Below are 20681 nucleotides of genomic sequence, written 5' to 3' on the forward strand. Positions count from 1 at the left end.
CTGGCATCGGCACTCCAGAGCGGAGCGTGTGGCTCCATGTGTTGCTATGCGTCCGCACGCTCCGCTCCGAAGTGCTGGCGCCAGAGCTTCGTTTCCACATGCGAGACACGGACGTGTTTCTCGCATGTGTGATCCCGGCCTTAGGGCTTGTTTTCACATGCGAGGAACACGTCCGTGTCTCGCATGTGGAAACGAAGCTCTGGCACTCCGGAGCGGAGCGTGCGGCCGCATAGCAACACATGGAGACGCACGCTCCGCTCCGGAGTGCCGGCAACAGAGCTTTGTTTCCACATGCGAGACACAGACGTGTTCCTCGCATGTGAAAACAAGCCCTTAGAAAGTAATACATAAGACTACAACCGAGTAGCAGGGCCCTGTTCACAAGAGCTAACAATCTGAGGAAACAGCAATGCTAAAAAACAGTCTGTACTGCTTCACTAGAGACTTATACAGGTGTATAATGAGGCCCTCACTGTACAGGCAAACACCTGGAGCAAGGACTATGGAAAACGGATTTTTATTTTGAAAAAGAGCCGGTTCGCGAGCCAAAAGAGCCGGATCACCAAAAAGAGCGGGACTGCCCATCACTAAGTCACCTGCAAGCGGGGCTCGGGGCTGCCGGCACACACACGTCCTCCGCCGACACCCACGTCACACGGCCTCCGCCGACACCCACGTCACACGGCCTCCGCCGGCACACACACGTCACACGGCCTCCGCCGGCACACACACGTCACACACACACACTCCGCCGGCACACACACACGTCACACAGCCTTTCTCCTGCCCACAGCCAAGGCCACGCCGGCTATTCCCGCGCTAACACTTCACAATCTCAGCCAATGGGCAGCATGAGTTCAGCAGCAGGAAAGGCTTTCTATTGGCTGCCGTCTGTATGACGTTTGTTAAGGGGGCGTGGTTTGTGCTTCTCACACGATCGCACGGAAATGTCCGCCGTGCCACTGCCAAGCAATAATCATGAGTGAAGAGTTCACCGGATCGCTGACTCCTCCGTTCTCTCCGTATCTTACCGAGAGCTTGGAGCTGGAGAGCTGCGGGGAGTGTCGGCCTCCGCGCTTTACGTGTGACAACTACAGCTGCAAAGATGGCGGGAAAGTATTTTCTTTCGATTCTTATTTAACAACTGGCAGCTTAAAAAGGTGAGAGCTCCCCTGGTGTAGTGTCCTGCGCAGTCCGGCCATGTGTGTCTGCTCGAGTCTTTGCGATTATTCTGCAGTTTTTCCTCTGGTGATTGTGGTGTAAGTTTATATTCTGTAGGTGCTGGGCGTCTGTAATGGGTAACATATTATAACCCCGTAAAGGGAACCTGTCACCCCCATGACCCCAGCCCACCGGCATCAGTGGCTTATCTACAGCATTCTGGAATGTAAGCCCCCAATGTTACCTGAAAGAGGAGAAAAAGAGGTTATATTGTACTCCCCCAGGGGCGGTCCCGCTGCGGTCCGGTCCAGATGCCGGTGGGCTTAGCGAACCTTCAATTTTGGGGGTGACAGGTTCCCTTTAAAGACGAAACTGTCTGGGACAAGGTTAACATCATACTGCTGCTGACCGTGCGGGTGTAAGGGTGTGCGCTGTCGCTGTTCGTGCGTGTATATGGGTGTGCGCTGCCGCTGATCGTGCGGGTGTAAGGGTGTGCGCTGCCGCTGATCGTGCGGGTGTAAGGGTGTGCGCTGCCGCTGATCGTGCGTGTGTATGGGTGCGCACTGCCGCTGATCGTGCGTGCTGCCGCTGATCGTGCGTGTGTATGGGTGCGCATCAAACCCAGGTCCCTTCAGCCTGGCCCAAATGGGTTCTGGGCACCAGAACTGGCATTAAAGTGGGCAAACAGCCCATTTTCTTAGATTTGAATAAGTAACTGATGTTTTTAAGGGGTTAAATGCCTTTGGGCCACTGATCTGACACTTAAAATATACAGATAATGATGCCCTGCATCAAATCCATGTTCCTCCAGCCTGGCCCAAATGGGTTCTGGGTTAAATGCCTTTGGGCCCCTCATGTAGTACTGAAAATTGGCTGGGTCTCCTTCTAAGGGTACCGTCTCACAGTGCCACTTTTGTCGCTACGACGGCACGATCCGTGACGTTCCAGCGATATCCATACGATCTCGCTGTGTCTAACACGCAGCAGCGATCAGGGATCCTGCTGAGAATCGTACGTCGTAGCAGATCGTTTGGAACTTTCTTTCGTCGCTGGATCTCCCGCTGTCATCGCTGGATCGGTGTGTGTGTGACATCGCTTGTAACCAGGGTAAACATCGGGTTACTAAGCGCAGGGCCACGCTTAGTAACCCGATGTTTACCCTGGTTACCATCGTAAATGTAAAAAAACCCAAACACTACATACTTACATTCCGGTGTCCGTCAGGTCCCTTGCTGTCTGCTTCCCGCACTGACTGACTGCCGGCCGTAAAGTGAAAGCAGAGACCCAGCCAACATGATTTCTGTTTCTTATACTGCAAACATTGTTTTTAGATGTTTTTAATTTGTTTTTGTTTTTTTGTTTGTTCTTGTACACCCAAATAAAATTGACTTTTTAAGATATTATCTATAGATTTGTTGTTCCCTACTTTATGACATGTCTCTTCTATATTCTTTTGAAAGTAGACCCAACCAGGAGCATACACATTTACAACAATTAGTGGCAGACACCAATAAAGTGGCATCAATTGCAGTAAAGTATAATTAGTATAGCGGGGACCGACACCTCTTACACTACAGCCAACACAGCAGATTGAGACTGTAATGGGCAAGGTGGTGGAATCACTGTTCCGTATCCCTCTGAAAGCATGGAAGGGGTGTAACTAGGTGGCCTACCAAATCCCTACTCGGACAAGTGGCAGCAGGGGAAAACTGTGACCCAAGGAGGTACAAAGAGGTGGCACCAGGTGCTACTCCATAGCTGACCTACAGAATGTGGCAGCTGACCCCCTAGAGCGGTTAAGTTGATAAGGCCCAATGAATTGATGAAAAATGCAGTCAGGCACTGTAGGGACTCTGGAACCACGGGTGCAGATGTGACTGGCTGAGGAACAGAAAAGTACTGGCAGGTGCGCTCTGGACTTGGAGTTAGGACAGATGGGTGCTGGCAGGTGCGATCTGGCCCGGCTGATGGACAGAAGAGCGCAGACAGGTATGAGCAGTTGGGCACAGGCAGGTAATAGCAGATTGGTACAGGGCAGACAAGCAGACAGACTGACCTGGGGAACCTGACAACTAGCAAGCATGCAAGGAAAACTAACACTGTAGCTCTGGCACCTCCATATTCAAGGAGAAGCCCTTTAAATAGGTGTCACCCAGCTGTAGGTAGGGAATACCTTAGGTTGAGGTGTGTGGTCACATTAATAAGGAGAGTGCGATGGTGACCTCTAAGCAAAGTTCACAGTCAAACAACTAAACCTTGGTGGAAACTGACACATAGGGGGCGAGATGAGGAGGTGGTGTGTGAGTTGGAGTTACTGAATGTCCTGTCTGTTAGGTATGAGGAGATCCAACTAAAGGCCAAATCTGTAACGTCAACAGATCAGAACGTCTGTAGTAAGAGGGAATGGTCCACTGTATCAAAGACAGATGGCAGATACAGGAGGAGGACAAACTCGTGTTGCTTTTATTTTGCAGTAAGGCTACGTTCACATTTGCGGTGCGTCTGGCGCAACCGCGGCGACGCATGCGCCATGCGCCCCTATATTTAACATGGGGGGGCGCATGGACATGCGTTTTGTGACACATGCGTTTTTTGGGCGCAAGCATCAGGGCGCAGAGGACGCAGCTTGTTGTATTTTTTTTGCGCTATAAAAATGAACGCATGCGTCACAAAACGCAGCGTTTTGCTGCGTTTTGCATGGGTTTTTGCGTGCGTTGTGTGTTGCGTCGCCGACGCAGCACACAACAACGCAAATGTGAACGTAGCCTTAGTAGGTTGTTGATGACTTTAGTCAGGGCAGTTGCAGTGGAATGGTGCGGTCTGAAGCCAGATTGTACTTGGTCAAAGAGGGAGGAAGTGGAGAGGTAGGATTAGTTTAAAATGAACATGCTCCAGTAGTTTCGTGGCCTAGGGGAGAAATATGGGGCAATAGGTGATCACAGAGGATGGGTCAAGGGCGTGCTTTTTGAGGATGGGTGTGATTGAGATATGTGTCAATCAGGAGAGAAGACACAAGTTATTAGTGACAGGTTGAAGAGGTGGGTTAGGCTTGTGATGAAGACTGTGTTAAATTTTGGAATGAGGTGGGATGTTATTGTGTCGCGTTCACAGGTGGTGAGGCAAAGTATTCAGATGAGAGGAAAGTGTGGGGGAACTGGTGAACGCAGAAAAGAATTGAAATGACTGAATAGCTGTTTAGGGTTGTGAGACAGGTATGATATGAGGGCTGAGAAGGCGGTTGGTTTTGCTTCATTCATAATTTCAACAGAATTTTTACTACTTCTGTTACTGGATGGGTAACTCCTCTCACCTTCTTTGCCAGCCGTACAATGGTACGCTTTGTAGATGAGGGCCAGAAAGAACATGTGATCCAGTATATGGCAACCGCTGCATCAAGTGGCCTCTGCTCTTCTTCCTCCACTTTAACATCACACACAGTATAGTCCTCAGTGGTGACACTCCAACTAAACTTTTTTTCCCCAACATCACAACTCTCCAAGCTCCCAACTGACTGTGGGGAACCACAGATGGACGATTCTGCAGAGCTGTTCACACACTATATTCCATAGGTATCATATGGCTGCTCTAAACATTCACAGAGTCAAGTTTATTAAATAATCTGAACCAATGGGCACATATTTTCACACTTAGATCTATGGCCTGACAAATTTTATTCAGAGCATAAACCAAACCCTCTTGAACAGACGTTAAATCCATTGGGTGAAGGTGATCCATTTGTGACAAGACTCAGATATTTGAGGCGTCCACAGACTGTACTGTGCTGTCAAGGCAGTAAGAGGAGGAGAGTGCCTCTCAGGGTGAGGAATGGGAGAACAGAGAGGATGACGATGAGGTAGTAGCTCACACATGTTGTAAACCCCGAGGCATGCAGCTAACTAGCTCAGCAGAGGAGGAGGATGAAGATGAGGTTGCGTACACAGAGTTATGCAATCACGACAACCAATGCATCCTGAGGCCCAACTCTTGCAGTGGACCTCATTTTTCACGGTTTTGCATTTGCCTAGCATGGGTCTTTTTTTCCACACTTTAAAAAATAATAAAAAGCATGCTGTAAAAATTTTGTAAAAACAGTAAAAAAAAAAAAATTTTCAGTACTACATGAGGGGCCCAAAGGCATTTAACCCCTTAAAAACATCAGTTACTTATTCAAATATGTGAAAATGGGCTGTTTGCCCACTTTAATGCCAGTTCTGGTGCCCAGAACCCATTTGGGCCAGGCTGGAGGGACGTGGATTTGATGCAGGGCATCACTGTCTGTGTATTTTGTGCATCAGATCAGTGGCCCAAAGGCATTTAACCCCTTAAAAATATCAGTTACTTATTCAAATATGTGAAAATGGGCTGTTTGCCCACTTTGATGCCAGTTCTGGTGGCCAGAACCCATTTGGGCCAGGCTGAAGGGACCTGGGTTTGATGCAGGGCATCACTGTCTGTGAATTTTAAGTGTTGTATCAGTGGCCCAAAGGCATTTAACCCCTTAAAAATATCAGTTACTTATTCAAATCTGTGAAAATGGGCTGTTTGCCCACTTTAATGCCAGTTCTGGTGCCCAGAACCCATTTGGGCCAGGCTGGAGGGACGTGGATTTGATGCAGGGCATCACTGTCTGTATTTTGTGCATCAGATCAGTGGCCCAAAGGCATTTAACCTCTTAAAAACATCAGTTACTTACCGTATTTTTCGCTTTGTAAGACGCTCCGGATTATAAGACGCACCCCAAATTTTGAGGAGAAAAATAGGAAAAAACTATTTTTTAATAAATTGGTGGGGCGTCTTATAATCCATGCGTCTTATTACTTACCAGGGGTTGTGGTTGTGGTGGATCAGGGTCCCAGGCTCGTTGCCGGAGGCAGGAGTGGAGCATTGCTGCAGGCTGGATGAGGGGGTCTGCAGGGGGCTCCTGTGCTGCAGGGGGGCTCCTGTGCTGCAGCCTGGGATGAGGGGTCTGCAGGGGGCTCCTTTGCTGCAGGCTGGGATGAGGGGTCTGCAGGGGGCTCCTGTGCTGTAGGGCTGTCTCCGGTGCTGCGGGGGGCTCTGGCGACATTTTGTGAAAGACCAGAGCCCCCCGGCAGTTCTTCCATGCGTTCCAGTATGACTAATTCCGGGAAAATGGCCGCCGGAATCTCGAGAGATGAGATCTCAGCGCTGAAATCTCATCTCCCGAGATTCCGGCGGCCATTTTCCCGGAGTCAGTCATACTGGAACTAACTCCGGGAAAATGGCCGCCGGAATCTCGAGAGATGAGATCTCAGCGCTGAAATCTCATCTCCCGAGATTCCGGCGGCCATTTTCCCGGAATTAGTCATACTGGAACGCATGGAAGAACTGCCGGGGGGCTCTGGTCTTTCACAATATGTCGCCAGAGCCCCCCGCAGCACCGGAGCCTTCAGCATCACCCGGGGCAGCAGCGGACAACCCCGGCAGTGGCGGCGGACGACAGCGGCGGCAGGCGGTAGCGGCGGCGGACACCCCCTCCTCCCAGCCTGTAATGGTAAGCGGTATATCCGCTTTGTTAGACGCACCCACATTTCCCCCCCAAATTTGGGGGAAATAAAGTGCGTCTTACAAAGCGGAAAATACGGTATTCAAATGGCAAGAATTGACTGTCTGCCCACTTTGATGCCAGTTCTGATGCCCAGAACCCATTTGGGCCAGGCTGGAAATAACTGGTTTGGATGTGGGGCGCCCTGTTCTATATGTCTGCAGTGTTAGATCAGTGGCCCAAAGGCATTTAACCCTTTCTTCAGCACTCTTTGGTGCCCACTTTGATGCCCATTTTTGTGCCAGTTTTATTGTTTTTGTTGCCGTTTTTAAGTGTCTTCACATCAGGGCAACTCGCTGCATTGTGTTTTATTATTGTGATGATCATTTTTTGTTGTTAACCCTATAAAAAACAGAAATGGAAAAAAATGCCGAATAAGAAACTGACGAATAAGAAACCAACTTCAGCTCCGAATAAGAAACTGAACGAATAAGAAACCAACTTCAGCTTCGTGCTTTTGGGACTCTTACTCCCATCATCCGACACCTGATGCCGCTAATAATAGTGACAGCAGGAGCGGATGATTGGGGTATACCTCAGCCACCGCCTGTGGTCTAATGAAATAAATGAATGGAAAATCCGATTTGGGTTCCCCCCCCTATTTTCTATAACCCACCAGGCAAAACTCCCAGCTGGGGGCTGCAACCCTCAGCTGTCGGCTTCTGCAAAATTGGTTATCAAGAATAGAGGGGTCCCCACGCTGTTTTTTTTAAATTATTTAAATAAATCATTTAAAAACCGTTGAGGGGTCCCCCCATTTTTTGACAACCAGCCTTGCTAAAGCTCACAGCTGGGGGCTGGTAAGGGGCCATGGTTATTTTCCTCCCCCAGCTGCCCAGAAAAGGTGCATCTATTAGATGTGCCAATTATGGCACTTTGCCTGGCTCTTCCCACTTGCCCCGTAGCGGCGGCAAGTGCAGGGTTAATATTTGTGGAGATGTCACCTCTGTAATGTCAGGTGACATCAAGCCCATGGCTTAGTAATGGAGAGGTGTCTATAAGACATCTATCCATTACTAATCCTATAGTTATATGTTAAATAAAGGATTTTATTTTGGCTGTGTCTCTATTTGAAATAAATGACAGGCTCCTTAACCCCTTAGTGACGGAGCCAAATTTTTAAAATCTGACCAGTGTCACTTTATGTGGTAATAACTCTGCAACGCTTCAACAAATCCCAGTGATTTTGAGATTGTTTTTTCATGACATATTATACTTTATGATAATGGTAAATTTAGGTAAATATGTTTTGTGTTTATTTATAAAAAAAAAATATCAAAAATTTGAGAAAAATGATAAAAAATTTGCAATTTTCTAAATTTGAATGATTATCCCTTTAATCAAGATGGTCATACCGCAGCAAACCATTAATAAATAAGGCTACGTTCACACTAGCGTTCTGCTACTGTGCGTCGCCTTAGCGTCGGGCGACGCACGCGTCATGCGCCCCTATGTTTAATATGGGGGACGCATGCGTTTTTGTGTTGCGTTTTGCAACACTTGCGTCTTTTTTGCCGCTAGTGTCGGACCAAGAAAACGCAACAAGTTGCATTTTTCTTGCGTCCGATTTTCTGCAAAAAACGACGCACGCGTCGCAAAACGCAGCGTTTTTGCCGCGTTTTTGTGTGCGTCGTGCGTTGCGTCGCCGACGCAGCGGCGCGCAACGCCAGTCTGAACGTAGCCTAACATTTCCCTCGTGTCTGCTTTACATTAGCACCATTTGTAAAATGTTGTTTTATTTTGTTAGCATTTTAGGATGGTTAAAAATGTAGCAGCAATTTTTCATTTTTTTCAAGGAAATTTACAAAATTGATTTTTTTTTTAGGAACATATCCATGTTTGAAGTGACTTTAGGGGGTCTCATATATTGGGAAACCCCCAAACGTGATACCATTTTAAAAACAGCACCCCCTAAGGGTACTTTCACACTGGCGTTTTTTTTTAATACGTCGCAGTGCGTCGTTTAGAGGAAAAAACGCATCCTGCAAAGTTGTTTGCAGGATGCGTTTTTGCCCCATAGCGTAGCATTACCGACGCATTGCGACGTATTGACACACGTCGCAACCGTCGTGCGACGGTTGGGCCGTGTTGTGGTGGACCGCCGGGAGCAAAAAACGTTAAATGTAAAGTTTTTTGCTCCAGATGGACCGCTTTTTCCGACCGCGCATGCGCGGCTGGAACTCCGCACCTCACAGTGGGGCAGCGGATGCGCCGGAGAATGCATCCGCTGCACCCGTTGTGCGGCGCTAACAACGCTAGCGTCGGAATCTCGGCCTGACGCAATGCGACGGGCCGAATTCCGACGCTAGTGTGAAAGTAGCCTTATATATTGAAAACTGCAGTCAGGTAGTTTATTAACCCTTCAGGTGTATTACAGGAATTAATGCAAAGTAGCATGACAGAAATGAAAATGTGTATTTTTACCACCTGAATGTCTCTAACTTCTGAACAGATTACTATAGCAGTCAGCGGCCTTAGAGTCTATTTGGTCATGAATTGCCATGCCAAACATCAGGACCACAAAATCATGATCTGAGGGCACCAATTTGGATAAAGAGGAAGCCCTCACACTCTGTTAACCATTTATAGTGATCTAGTCACTATTTACAGCAGCATCTAAGGGGTTAAATAGATTTGGACGGTGCAAACACTGATCGTAGCTGATGCAGCAAGTTGTCAACTATAGTGTACAGCCGACAGCTGCTGGATTGTCACCTGTATGGGGACGCTATTCTCTTATATCTCAGGTCAGTTAAAAGACGTATTGGCTGTCATTAAGGGGTTAAGGCCATGTGCACACGTTGCGGTTTTTACCGCGGATCCGCAGCGTTTTTGACGCTGCGGATCTCCAGCAGTTTTCCATGTGGTCTACAGTACCATGTAAACCTATGGAAAATCAAATCCATTGTGCACATGCTGCAGAATAAAACACACAAACGCAGCGTTTTTTCCGCAGCATGTCAATTCTTTGTGCGGATCTGCAGCGTTTCTGCACCCATTGACTTGCATTAAGTTGGGCAATTCCACAGCAAAACCGCAGATATAAAAAAAGATCTGCGCGGTTTAGCTGTGGTGAAACGCTGCAGATCGGGAGGGGGAAGAGTGTTGGCGTAGACTGCGGGTGGGGTCTGTGCGGGCCTGCCAGAGGTTTGTGCGGGCCTCTCGGGGAAGGGGGGGTTGTGCGGGCCTCTCGGGGAAGGGGGGTTCTGGCACTAAGCGTCGGCACGACATACCGACGCACGTTGTGAAAATTTGGCACGATGTGGGCAGCAGATGCAGTTTTTCAACGCATCCGCTTCCCATTTTGAAGTCCGGGGAGGAGGGGGCGGAGGAGTTCCGGCCGCGCATACATGGTAGGAAATGGCGGACGCGACATACGAAAAAACGTTCCCTTGAACGTTTTTTCGTGCCGACGGTCCACCAAAACACGACGCATCCAGTGCACGACTGACGCGACGTATGGCCATACGTCGCGATCTGTCGGCAATACAAGTCTATGGGCAAAACAACAAATCCAGCGGGCACATTTGCAGGATCTGTTTTTCCCCCAAAACAACGCATTGCAACGGACGCCACACGACGCAAGTGTGAAAGAAGCCAACTGAGAAAAAAACGGATCCGGCAAAAAAAAAAAAGAACGGATCTGTTTTTTTTTTTTTTTTCCATATATCTTTCTCTATCTATGTATCTATCTGTCGGTCTATCTATGTGTGTAATGGAGTGTGGGTTGGACAAGACATGACATCACAAATCTTTTTTTTTTTTTGTTCAATAAAACCTCTTTATTTAGCTTTCAAAACTGCATCAAAAAACGCGCAAAAACCGCATAAAAAAACGCACCTGCGTTTTCTGCCAAGACCTGCGGATTTAGTGCAGAAAAATCCACAGGCAAATCTGCAACGTGTGCACATACCCTTTAATATTCTAAATTAAACCATACTTACTGCAACAGCTAATTCCCCGAAGCCCTCGATCTTCTGTAATAAAAGTAAAATTAAAAAACAACAATATACCACACCTGTCCGTCCTTGTGTCCCATTCTGTAATCCACGTCCGGAGGATAAATAGTTTTCAACCTGGATGGTGCCAAGATGCGACCGTCCCGGCTGAAAACCGTTGGTGAATGAGAGCGCAGCATCATTCACCAGCGGTGACCTCATCGAGGCCGGGCTGAACTGTGGTGACCTCAGGACAGTGGGAAAAACCCAGTGATGATGTCACCGCTGGTGAATGATGCTGCGCTCTCAGCTCTCATTTACCAGTGGTTTTCAGCCGGTCGCATCTTGGCACCGACCTGCCCCCATCCGCTGTCATCGCTTGAACTTTATTATAGCTCTCATCATTCTCCTGTGCTCGCGTAGCATAGCAGGGAAGAATGATGACAGCCGCCTTCAGCACCAGCCACCGGGGAACAGCGCTTACTGTAGCGCTTCTTCCCTCGACGGCCGTCCGTATGGTACTGATGCGGTACATGGTTGCCACACGTAGTACACACACGGACGCTGACATCTCCGGTACCGCAATTAACCCCTTCATGACCCAGCCTATTTTGACCTTAATGACCTGGCCATTTTTTGCAATTCTGACCAATGTCCCTTTATGAGATAATAACTCAGGAACACTTCAACGGATCCTAGCGATTCTGAGATTGTTTTTTCGTGACATATTGGGCTTCATGTTAGTAGTAAATTTAGGTCGATTAATTTTTGTGTTTATTTGAGAAAAAATCGGAAATTTGGTGAAAATGTAGCAATTTTCAAATTTTGAATTTTTATTCTGTTAAACCAGGGAGTTATGTGACACAAAATAGTTAATAAATAACATTACCCACGTGTCTACTTTACATCAGCACAATTTTGGAAACAATTTTTTTTTCCTTTTTGCTAGGAAGTTAGAAGGGTTAAAATTTGACCAGCGATTTCTCATTTTTACAACAAAATTTACAAAACCATTTTTTTTTAGAGACCGCCTCACATTTTAAGCTAGTTTGCAGGGTCTATATGGCTGAAAATACCCAAAAGTGACACCATTCTAAAACCTGCACTCCTCAAGGTGCTCAAAACCACATACAAGAAGTTTATTAACCCTTCAGGTGCTTCACAGCAGCAGAAGCAACATGGAAGGAAAAAATGAACATTTCACTTTATAGTCACAAAAATGTTTTAGGAACAATTTTTTTATTTTCCCAAGGGTAAAAGGAGAAACTGGACCCCGAAAGTTATTGTACAATTTGTCCTGAGTACGCCGATACTCCATATGTGGGGGGGAACCACTGTTTGGGCGCACAACAGGGCTCGGATGGGAAGGAGCGCCATTTGACTTTTAGAATAAAAAATTGGCTCCAATCTTTAGCGGACCCCATGTCGCGTTTGGAGAGCCCCTGTGTGCCTAAATAATGGAGCACCCCCACAAGTGACCCCATTTTGGAAACTAGACCCTCCAAGGAGCTTATCTAGATGGGCGATTAGCCCTTTGAACCCCCAAGTGCTTCACAGAAGTTTATAACGCAGAGCCGTGCAAATAAAAAATTATTTTTCTTTCCTCAAAAATTATTTTTTAGCCCGCAATTTATTTTCACACAGGTAATTGGAGATATTGGACCCCAAAAGTTGTTGTCCAGTTTGTCCTGAGTACGCCGATACCCCATATGTGGGGGTAAACCACTGTTTGGGCAGACGTCAGGGCTCGGAAAGGAAGTAGTGACGTTTTGAAATGCAGACTTTGATGGAATGGTCTGCGGGCGTCACGTTGCATTTGCAGAGCTCCTGATGTGCCTAAACAGTAGAAACCCCCCACAAGTTACCCCAAATTGGAAACTAGATGCCCCAAGGAACTTATCTAGATGTGTGGTGAGCACTTTGAATCCCCAAGTGCTTCACAGAAGTTTACAACGCAGAGCCGTGAAAATAAATCATTTTTTATTCGGACTCCCATGACAGCACTACGAGAGAGGGGATCCGCCCTTAAGGAACAGGAAACCTACAGATACAAAAGGGCGGCACCTCTCCCATGCATCAGTTGGTTTCCTGTTCCTGAAGGGACTGGATCCTACGGAAGATACTAGGATTCCAGGCCGGCCGGGCCGAATTAGGTAGCGAGAGGGTCTCCTACCTCGGCCGGTGCGGGGTACCTGAAGGAGACACGGTGGCTCTGGGGGGCTGCACGGCAGTGTCTCATCAGCGTGGAGCGGTCGCCAGGAGGTGTCCGATCTCCGAAGCCGGCGCTTGGTGAGTATATTGTTTCCCTCCCTTGAGCGGCTTAGGGGAGGCTCTGAGGGGTCGGCGACATTGAGGGGGCGCCACCCGGAGTCTCGTGGCAAGTCTCGGCGTCCCACGTTGTTCACAGCGCTAACAGGAAGCGCTGTGGGCCGGGGGTGACGTCGGAAGGCGGAGCCAGCTGTGACTTCCGGGTCACGGAGCTTCTGCGCATGCGCAGGAGCTCCAAGATGGCGGCGCCCACCGGAAAATGTGCGCTCATCACCCTCAGGTGTCAGCTGATCCCCTGCAGCTGCATGGGGGGAAGGGGAGCAACTGGAAGCGCGGTGCAATTACGCTGGCCGAAGGAGGGGCTATATATCGGCTCCAGGTGCGCGTTCCTTGCTCCTGGTCTCCAAACTGCTTCAGATGGAGTCTGATCAGGATCAGCAGCCTCTGCTGCTGGATGAAGAACCCCAGAAGCTTATGGAGAAGGAACGTGAGAAAAGGAGCGATGGATCTGGCCACAGAAGCTCTTCCAGACAGGGGTCTGGAGCATCAGCCAAAAAAGATCCCCCTCGTGCTTCGGTATCTCTATGGGTGTGGGCAGCCTCTGGTAAGTGATCTTCGAGAAAGTTCACTTAGTGACTAGTTTCCCCTCATATGTTTTATGCAGGGAAAGAAAAGCGTCAGTAAGGCGAAGCATAGGGAGTGTGCCATCTGCGGGGTCCCCTTGCCTGACTCACACCCTAAAAAACTATGTGACCCCTGTATCCAGCAGACGGTGAGGTCCTGGAAAGTAGGGAGGGGATATAGCATGTAGATCTTACACTCTAGTCTACCTTACTTATCCCTGTAGGTGGCAGAAGAATCCTCTTCTATGGTGACCAGTCTGAAGGAAATGGTTAGAAGGGAGGTCAAGCAATCCATTAAGGATCTTTCACAGTCAGGCTCTAAGCAGAGAACTCAGTGGGCATCTGATTCATCAGTGGATAAAGACAAGAGTGAAGAATCGGATGATTCAGCAGCATCATCTTCCTCGTCGGGGGAAGACGCTGCCCGGTTTTGTTTACCCATAGAGAGGATAGACAAATTAATAAAAGCGGTCAGAGGCACAATGGGTATAACAGAACCCAAGCCTCAGCTATCTAAGGAACAAATGATGTTCAGCGGCCTAGAACAGAGGAAGCGCAGAGTCTTTCCCCTGAATGAAAAGATACAGGAACTTATCAACAGGGAGTGGAGAAAACCGGAAAGGAAAGGCTCCTTACCACCTGCGCAGAAGCGTCGGTATCCTTTTGATGACCCAGCAGTGGGTAATTGGGAAAAGGCCCCAAAGCTGGACGCGGCAATTGCCAAGGTGGCAAAGCGATCCTCTCTCCCGTTTGAGGATATGGGTACGCTTAAAGACCCCCTGGATAGGAAAGTGGATACCTTCCTAAAAGGAACCTGGGAGATGGCAGCCGGCTCCTTAAAACCTGCGGTGGCGTCAACCTGCACGGCAAGGTCAATAATGGTCTGGCTGGACCAGTTAGAAACCCAATTTAAAACAGGGGGCCTCTAGAGATTCCATACTTGCAGCGTTACCAGTAATCCAGGAGGGGGCAGCTTTTTTATCGGATGCCTCAATTGACTCTGTTAAATTGGCGGCTAGGGCAGCAGGTCTTTCTAATGCTGCGAGAAGAGCCCTATGGTTGAAATGCTGGCCGGGGGATATGCAGGCAAAAACAAAACTCTGCGCTATCCCTTGTAAGGGCGAGTATCTATTCGGACCTACCCTGGACGAACTCCTGGAGAAGGCAGGAGATGATAAGAAAAAATTTCCTAACCTTTTCAATCCATATCGTCGTCCCTTCAACAAAAGAAGGTTCAATCGGGGAGGAAGGCGGACCTTCTCACCGGGTAGGGATCGTTCCAGATGGGATGATAAGCGAAAAAGAGGCACAGGTCTCATGTTTCGCCGTAACCCGACGGAAAACAAAAAACGAGACCAATGACTGGCAATCCCGGTGGGAGGGAGACTGTCGCATTTCTCAGCAGAGTGGTCAAAAATCACAAACAGTGTTTGGATAAAAGACACTGTTTCCCATGGTCTCAGACTTGAGTTTGTCCATACCCCACGGGACAAATTCCAGTTAACACCCTGGCGCTCATCTCCCACTGAACAATTTGCCTTAGAAGAGGAAGTGAGGACTCTTTGCTCCAAAAATGTTTTGATTGAAGTGCCGTATTCTCAGGCAGGGAAAGGGTTCTACTCTCCCCTTTTCCTAATTCAAAAGCCGGATATGTCTTATAGGACCATTATAAACCTTAAGGGTCTCAATAAGTTTTTGGTGAAACATACCTTCAAAATGGAGTCCATCAATTCAACAATAAAAATGCTTTTCAACAATTGTTTTATGGTAGTAGTGGATTTGAAAGATGCCTACTATCATGTACCCATTCACGCTGATTTCCAACGATACCTGAGGGTAGCAGTACTAATGGGGGGTAGGATTCAACATTTTCAGTTCAGGGCACTTGCCTTCGGGATAACTTCTGCTCCTAGAGTGTTCACTAAAATAATCGCTGAAGTCATGGCACACTTAAGAGAATCAAACGTCCTTATAATTCCTTACTTGGATGATTTCCTCATTGTAGGGAACTCGATAGATCACTGTCTGTCACAATGGGAGGTTACTAAAGCCAAGCTAGAACACCTGGGTTGGATCATAAACTTCGAAAAATCTAAGTTACAGCCCCTAAATATTCAAAAGTTCCTGGGTCTAATGTTGGATTCAGTGACACAACAGTGTCTCCTCCCCATAGAAAAAATAGATCTAATTCAAATTTATGTGTTAAATGCAATTAATACACCTTCCATGACACTTAGGCAAGCAATGTCCCTACTTGGGTCACTCACATCTTGCATTCCAGCAGTTAAGTGGGCTCAGTTCCACACCAGATCCCTACAAAGAGAAGTCTTGTTCCATGACAGAGCCTTGGGAGGCGTGTTAAATGGGAAAATAACGTTAGAGCCAACCACGCTAGATTCCCTTAGGTGGTGGTCAGATAAAAAGAATTTATCAGCAGGGGTCCCCTGGATAGTAAATGTGTCCCGGGTGATAACCACGGATGCCAGCTCTTCAGGGTGGGGAGCCTACATGGGGGACATGGTGGTCCAGGGACAATGGGAACCCTTCACAACATTCTCATCCAACCAGAGGGAGTTGTTGGCGGTTGAATTGGCTGTTAAAAAATTCCTCATATATCTGCAGGGCCAGCACGTCAGAATTCTGTCGAACAACAGAGTTGCAGTCGCTTACATAAACCGGCAAGGGGGAACTCGTTCCGAGACATTGATGCAAATCACGGATCGATTGTTCCAGATGGCAGAGCTCAATTTTCTATCTTTGACGGCTCTCCACATCAAAGGAAAGGAAAATGTGGCAGCAGATTTCCTCAGCCGAAACATGTTAAGGCAAGGAGAGTGGTCTCTCAACGAAGACATTTTCAATCTGATCGTCTGCAGATGGGGTCAACCAGTGGTAGACCTGTTCGCCACCAGAAACAACAGAAAAGTAAAACTTTTTTGCTCGCTAAATCCCAGGGAAAATCCCTTGGCGGTGGACGCGTTTCTGATAAAATGGGATTTTCCACTGGCCTATGCTTTCCCACCACTGAACCTGATACCTCTAGTGGTGAGGAAAATCAGGGAGGATCGAGCGAAAGTCATCCTTATCGCCCCCTTTTGGCCCAGAAGAACCTGGTTTTCCTGGCTCAAGACAATGTCTGTATCGGTTCCCTGGGTACTACCAGAGATCCCGAACCTGCTTTCTCAGGGACCGATCTCCCATCCACAAGTGGCAGCACTCCATTTAACGGCGTGGAGTTTGAACAGTCACTATTAGTGGGGAAAGGCTTCTCTCCAAATTTAGTCGAGACACTCCTAAAGAGTAGAAAGCAAGTAACTACAAAAATCTACTCTAGAACTTGGAGGAAGTTCTTGTCTTGTTCAAGATTTGACATCCAAGACGGGATACCAATACAACAAATCTTAGAGTTCCTACAGAGGGGTTTCGAGTTAAAACTCTCTACTAGTACCCTTAGAGTACAGGTCTCAGCTCTGGGTGCCCTGTTTTCATGCAATATAGCAAACAATTATTGGATAGCGAGGTTTATGAAGGCAGTTAGTAGATCTAGACCGGTATATAAGGATAGGACAGTTCCATGGGATTTAAATTTAGTTCTGTCCTCTCTAACAAAACCCCCCTTTGAACCTCTGCAAGAGGCCTCAATCAAAATGTTGACCCTTAAGACCGCCTTCCTGATTGCCATAACCTCAGCTCGCAGGATAGGGGATATCCAGGCGCTTTCCAGAGCTCCTCCATACACAGAAATCTTATCAGACAGAGTAGTCCTTAGACCAGACCCGGCATATCTGCCGAAGGTAGCGTCACGTTTCCATAGATCACAGGAGATAGTTTTGCCATCCTTTATTCCTAATCCCTCTAATCCTAAAGAGCAGGAGCTTCATACGTTAGACGTTAGGAGATCTCTCCTTCAGTATATCTCAGCTACTGATAATTGGAAGAAAGATGGAGCACTGTTTCTTTCATTCCAAGGTCCAAGGAAAGGATTTAGAGTGTCACAATATTCACTAGCCAAATGGATTAGGGAAACTATATCTCTAGCTTACACAGCAGGTGGGGGGCCAGCTCCGCAGAATCTAAAGGCACATTCCACCCGGGCCATGGCGTCATCCTGGGCAGAGAGATCTGGAGTGTCAGTGGAGCAAATATGTAAGGAGGCCACTTGGTCATCTCCTTCCACTTTCTTTAAACACTATCGGTTGGATTTGGGGTCCTCCTCTGATCTCTCCTTTGGGTTAAGGGTGCTACAGACTATAGTCCCTCCCTAAGGTAGCTTACATCTCTGTAAATCTCTCGTAGTGCTGTCATGGGAGTCCGAATAAAGCATTAAGCTACTTACTGGTAGCGGCATTTTTCGGAGGCCCATGACAGCACCCTTAGTTCCCTCCCTATTCACGTGGGGGTAGCACTTCCTGATATGTAAATAGTGTAGTATGTAAATCTCACATATGGTGTCTGGTTACAATATAGTAGATTATTTTTTGGTTTCCAAATGTATATAATGTATGTTTGTGTACCACTAACCGCGGTAGTCCTCTCAGGCTCTGAAATACAACTGATGCATGGGAGAGGTGCCGCCCTTTTGTATCTGTAGGTTTCCTGTTCCTTAAGGGCGGATCCCCTCTCTCGTAGTGCTGTCATGGGCCTCCGAAAAATGCCGCTACCAGTAAGTAGCTTAATGCTTTCCCCACAAAAATAAGTTTTTAGCCCCCATTTTATTTTCCCAAGGGTAACAGGAGAAATTAGACCCACAAAGTTGTTGTGCAATTTTTCATGAGTATGCTTATGCCCCATATGTTTTGGTAAACCACTGTTTTGAGCGCACGTCGGGGCTCGGAAGGGAGGGAGCACCATTTGACTTTTTGAACGCAAGATTGGCTGGAATCAATGGTGGCGCCATGTCGCGTTTGGAGATGTGCCTAAACAGTGGAAACCCCTCAATTCTAACTTCAACACTAACCCCAACACACCCCTACCCTAATTCCAACTCTAGCCATAACCCTAATCGCAACCCTAACCCCAACACACCCCTAATCCCAGCCCTAACCCCAACACACCCCTAACCCTAATCTTAACCCTATTTCCAACCCTAACCCTAATTTCAACCCTAAGGCTATGTGCCCATGTTGCGGATTCGTGTGAGGATTTTTCCGCACAGTTTTTGAAAAATCCGCAGGTAAAATGCACTGGGTTTTACTGACGGATTTCCAGTGGATTTCCAGTGGTTTTTTTGCGGATTCCTATTGAGGAACAGGTGTAAAACGCTGCGGAATCCGCACAAAGAATTGACATGCTGCGGAAAATACAATGCAGCGTTTCCGCGTGGTATTCTCCGCACCATGGGCACAGGGATTGGTGTTCCATACATTTACATGGTACTGTAAACATGATGGAAAACTGCTACGTCCAATCCGCAGCCAAATCCGCACCGTGTGCATATAGCCCAATTCTAACCTTAAGTCTAACACTAACCCTAATTGCAACCCCAACCCTAGTTCTAACCCTAGTTGTGACCCTAACCCTAGTTGCGATCCTAGTTGAAAAATAAAAGTAAATATATTCTCCTTTATTTTATTATTGTTCCTACCTATGGGGGTGATAAAGGGGGGTTTGTTTATTTTTTTATTTTGATCGCTGTGATAGGTCCCCCTCCCCCCGTGGCTAAAAAGTACCACTCCCCCTGTCCCTACAGGTCGGATGAAATTACAGTTTACCCTTTCACCCAGCCTGCAGGGACGCGATCATTCTGTGACACAGCATATGCGTCACAGGTCGGATTGGCACCGACTTTCATGATGCATATGCTGTGTCGCCGGTCGGAAGGGGTTAAACGGACATGTGAAAAAAAAAAAACTTACAGGGTTATTATTGCCATTGCTTTTATTTGCATTACAAAATCCTGCTGCCAGGTTTAGCTATGTATCTCCTCCAATTGGTGCTGCGCCATGGTTGTGCAGCCGTTTATCTTCTGGGCCCCTGCATTCCAAGGTTATTCCCCCGCCCCCTGGTATTGAATGTGCAGATTTCCCCTTCAGTCACTTCTCTGTAGCGTGGCCGTGTTGTGATTGGTCTGGATTAGATGAAAAAAAGCAAATGCCCACAGACAAGTTTTTCATATGTGTTCAGTTATTTGAAAGGAGAATCTGCATCTTTGTCCCAGAGGCATAACTTTGGAATGGAGGGGATCAAAAAATAAAGAAGAAAACGTTTCCGAATCAGTGGAGCAGTGCCACTTGGAGGAGGTGCAGAGTTTAAATGAAACAATCCAGTAAATGGCCCACTTTAAGGCCCATTTAGACAAGCTGATAATGGCAAACGTTGAGTAACCATGCCGGCAATCACCCGACAATGAACTAAACACTGAGTTGTTCAATGATTGACTTGTTCATTCCGGAATTAATTTATTATCCTATTGCAGAGCAGCAGGATGGATCACACATCCTCTTGGTTTCTGTATTTGTATGATTACACATTTATTATAATGGATGTCTTTGTAATAATGTCTTTTTCATCTAGGCTCTTATTGAAGCTCGACCCATCTCCGACCGATTATGAGGCAGACACAGTGGAGATCTTTGGCTTTCAGTGGGTGACTGAGACTGCCCTTGTGGAATCCACCAATCTCCTGTTTGGATTGCTCCGGTACAGGACTTTTTTTTGTGTATCTGTTGTATAATTAGGTGCTGGTTTTTAGACAAGTGTAGTGGTAAAAAGGTATAATGAGAATCTGGGGTAGTATTTGGCTTCTGCGCTCCTTCTGGAGTTTCCAAAGTAAGGCCAGATTCACACATCTGACATTTGACTGAGTATTGACCACAGTGTACAGAGCTGCCGTGTGTCTCAAACAGCCTTATATGCATTTACGGTTGTTGCGTTTAGGTCAGGAGACCCGCTACCCATCCATATTTAACCCATGAATGTGGGAACTAGTCTAACATTCTTCATATAGGGTTATCCACATAGTGTCTTTCACCAAAAAGAAAGAACATTTGCATAAAAATGACTTGTTGTACATATGATCAGTCCTTTTCTTTAGGTTAACAAAGCCATAAAATAGTTTACCCTCTTTCCCCAAATATGATGTAACGGTACGTCATATTTTGCGGTGCTTTCCCGCAAGTGGACGTACCA

At 47.2% G+C, this 20681-nt stretch overlaps 1 protein-coding gene across 1 annotated transcript in view; it reads left to right on the top strand.

The window, feature by feature from the left end:
* Window positions 1-910: 910 nt before the first annotated feature.
* The window catches only part of MMS22L (MMS22 like, DNA repair protein), a 196258-nt gene continuing 176487 nt past the window's right edge, over window positions 911-20681 (top strand). Inside the window, exons 1-2 of the mRNA XM_069726334.1 lie at window positions 911-1160; window positions 20067-20192. Of these exons, the coding sequence (XP_069582435.1) occupies window positions 979-1160; window positions 20067-20192 (308 nt within the window). The 5' untranslated portion in view covers window positions 911-978. The remainder of the gene's footprint in view (window positions 1161-20066; window positions 20193-20681) is intronic.

This window comes from Ranitomeya imitator, chromosome 5, assembly GCF_032444005.1.
Source record: "Ranitomeya imitator isolate aRanImi1 chromosome 5, aRanImi1.pri, whole genome shotgun sequence".
In the NCBI taxonomy this organism is placed as follows: domain Eukaryota; kingdom Metazoa; phylum Chordata; class Amphibia; order Anura; family Dendrobatidae; genus Ranitomeya; species Ranitomeya imitator.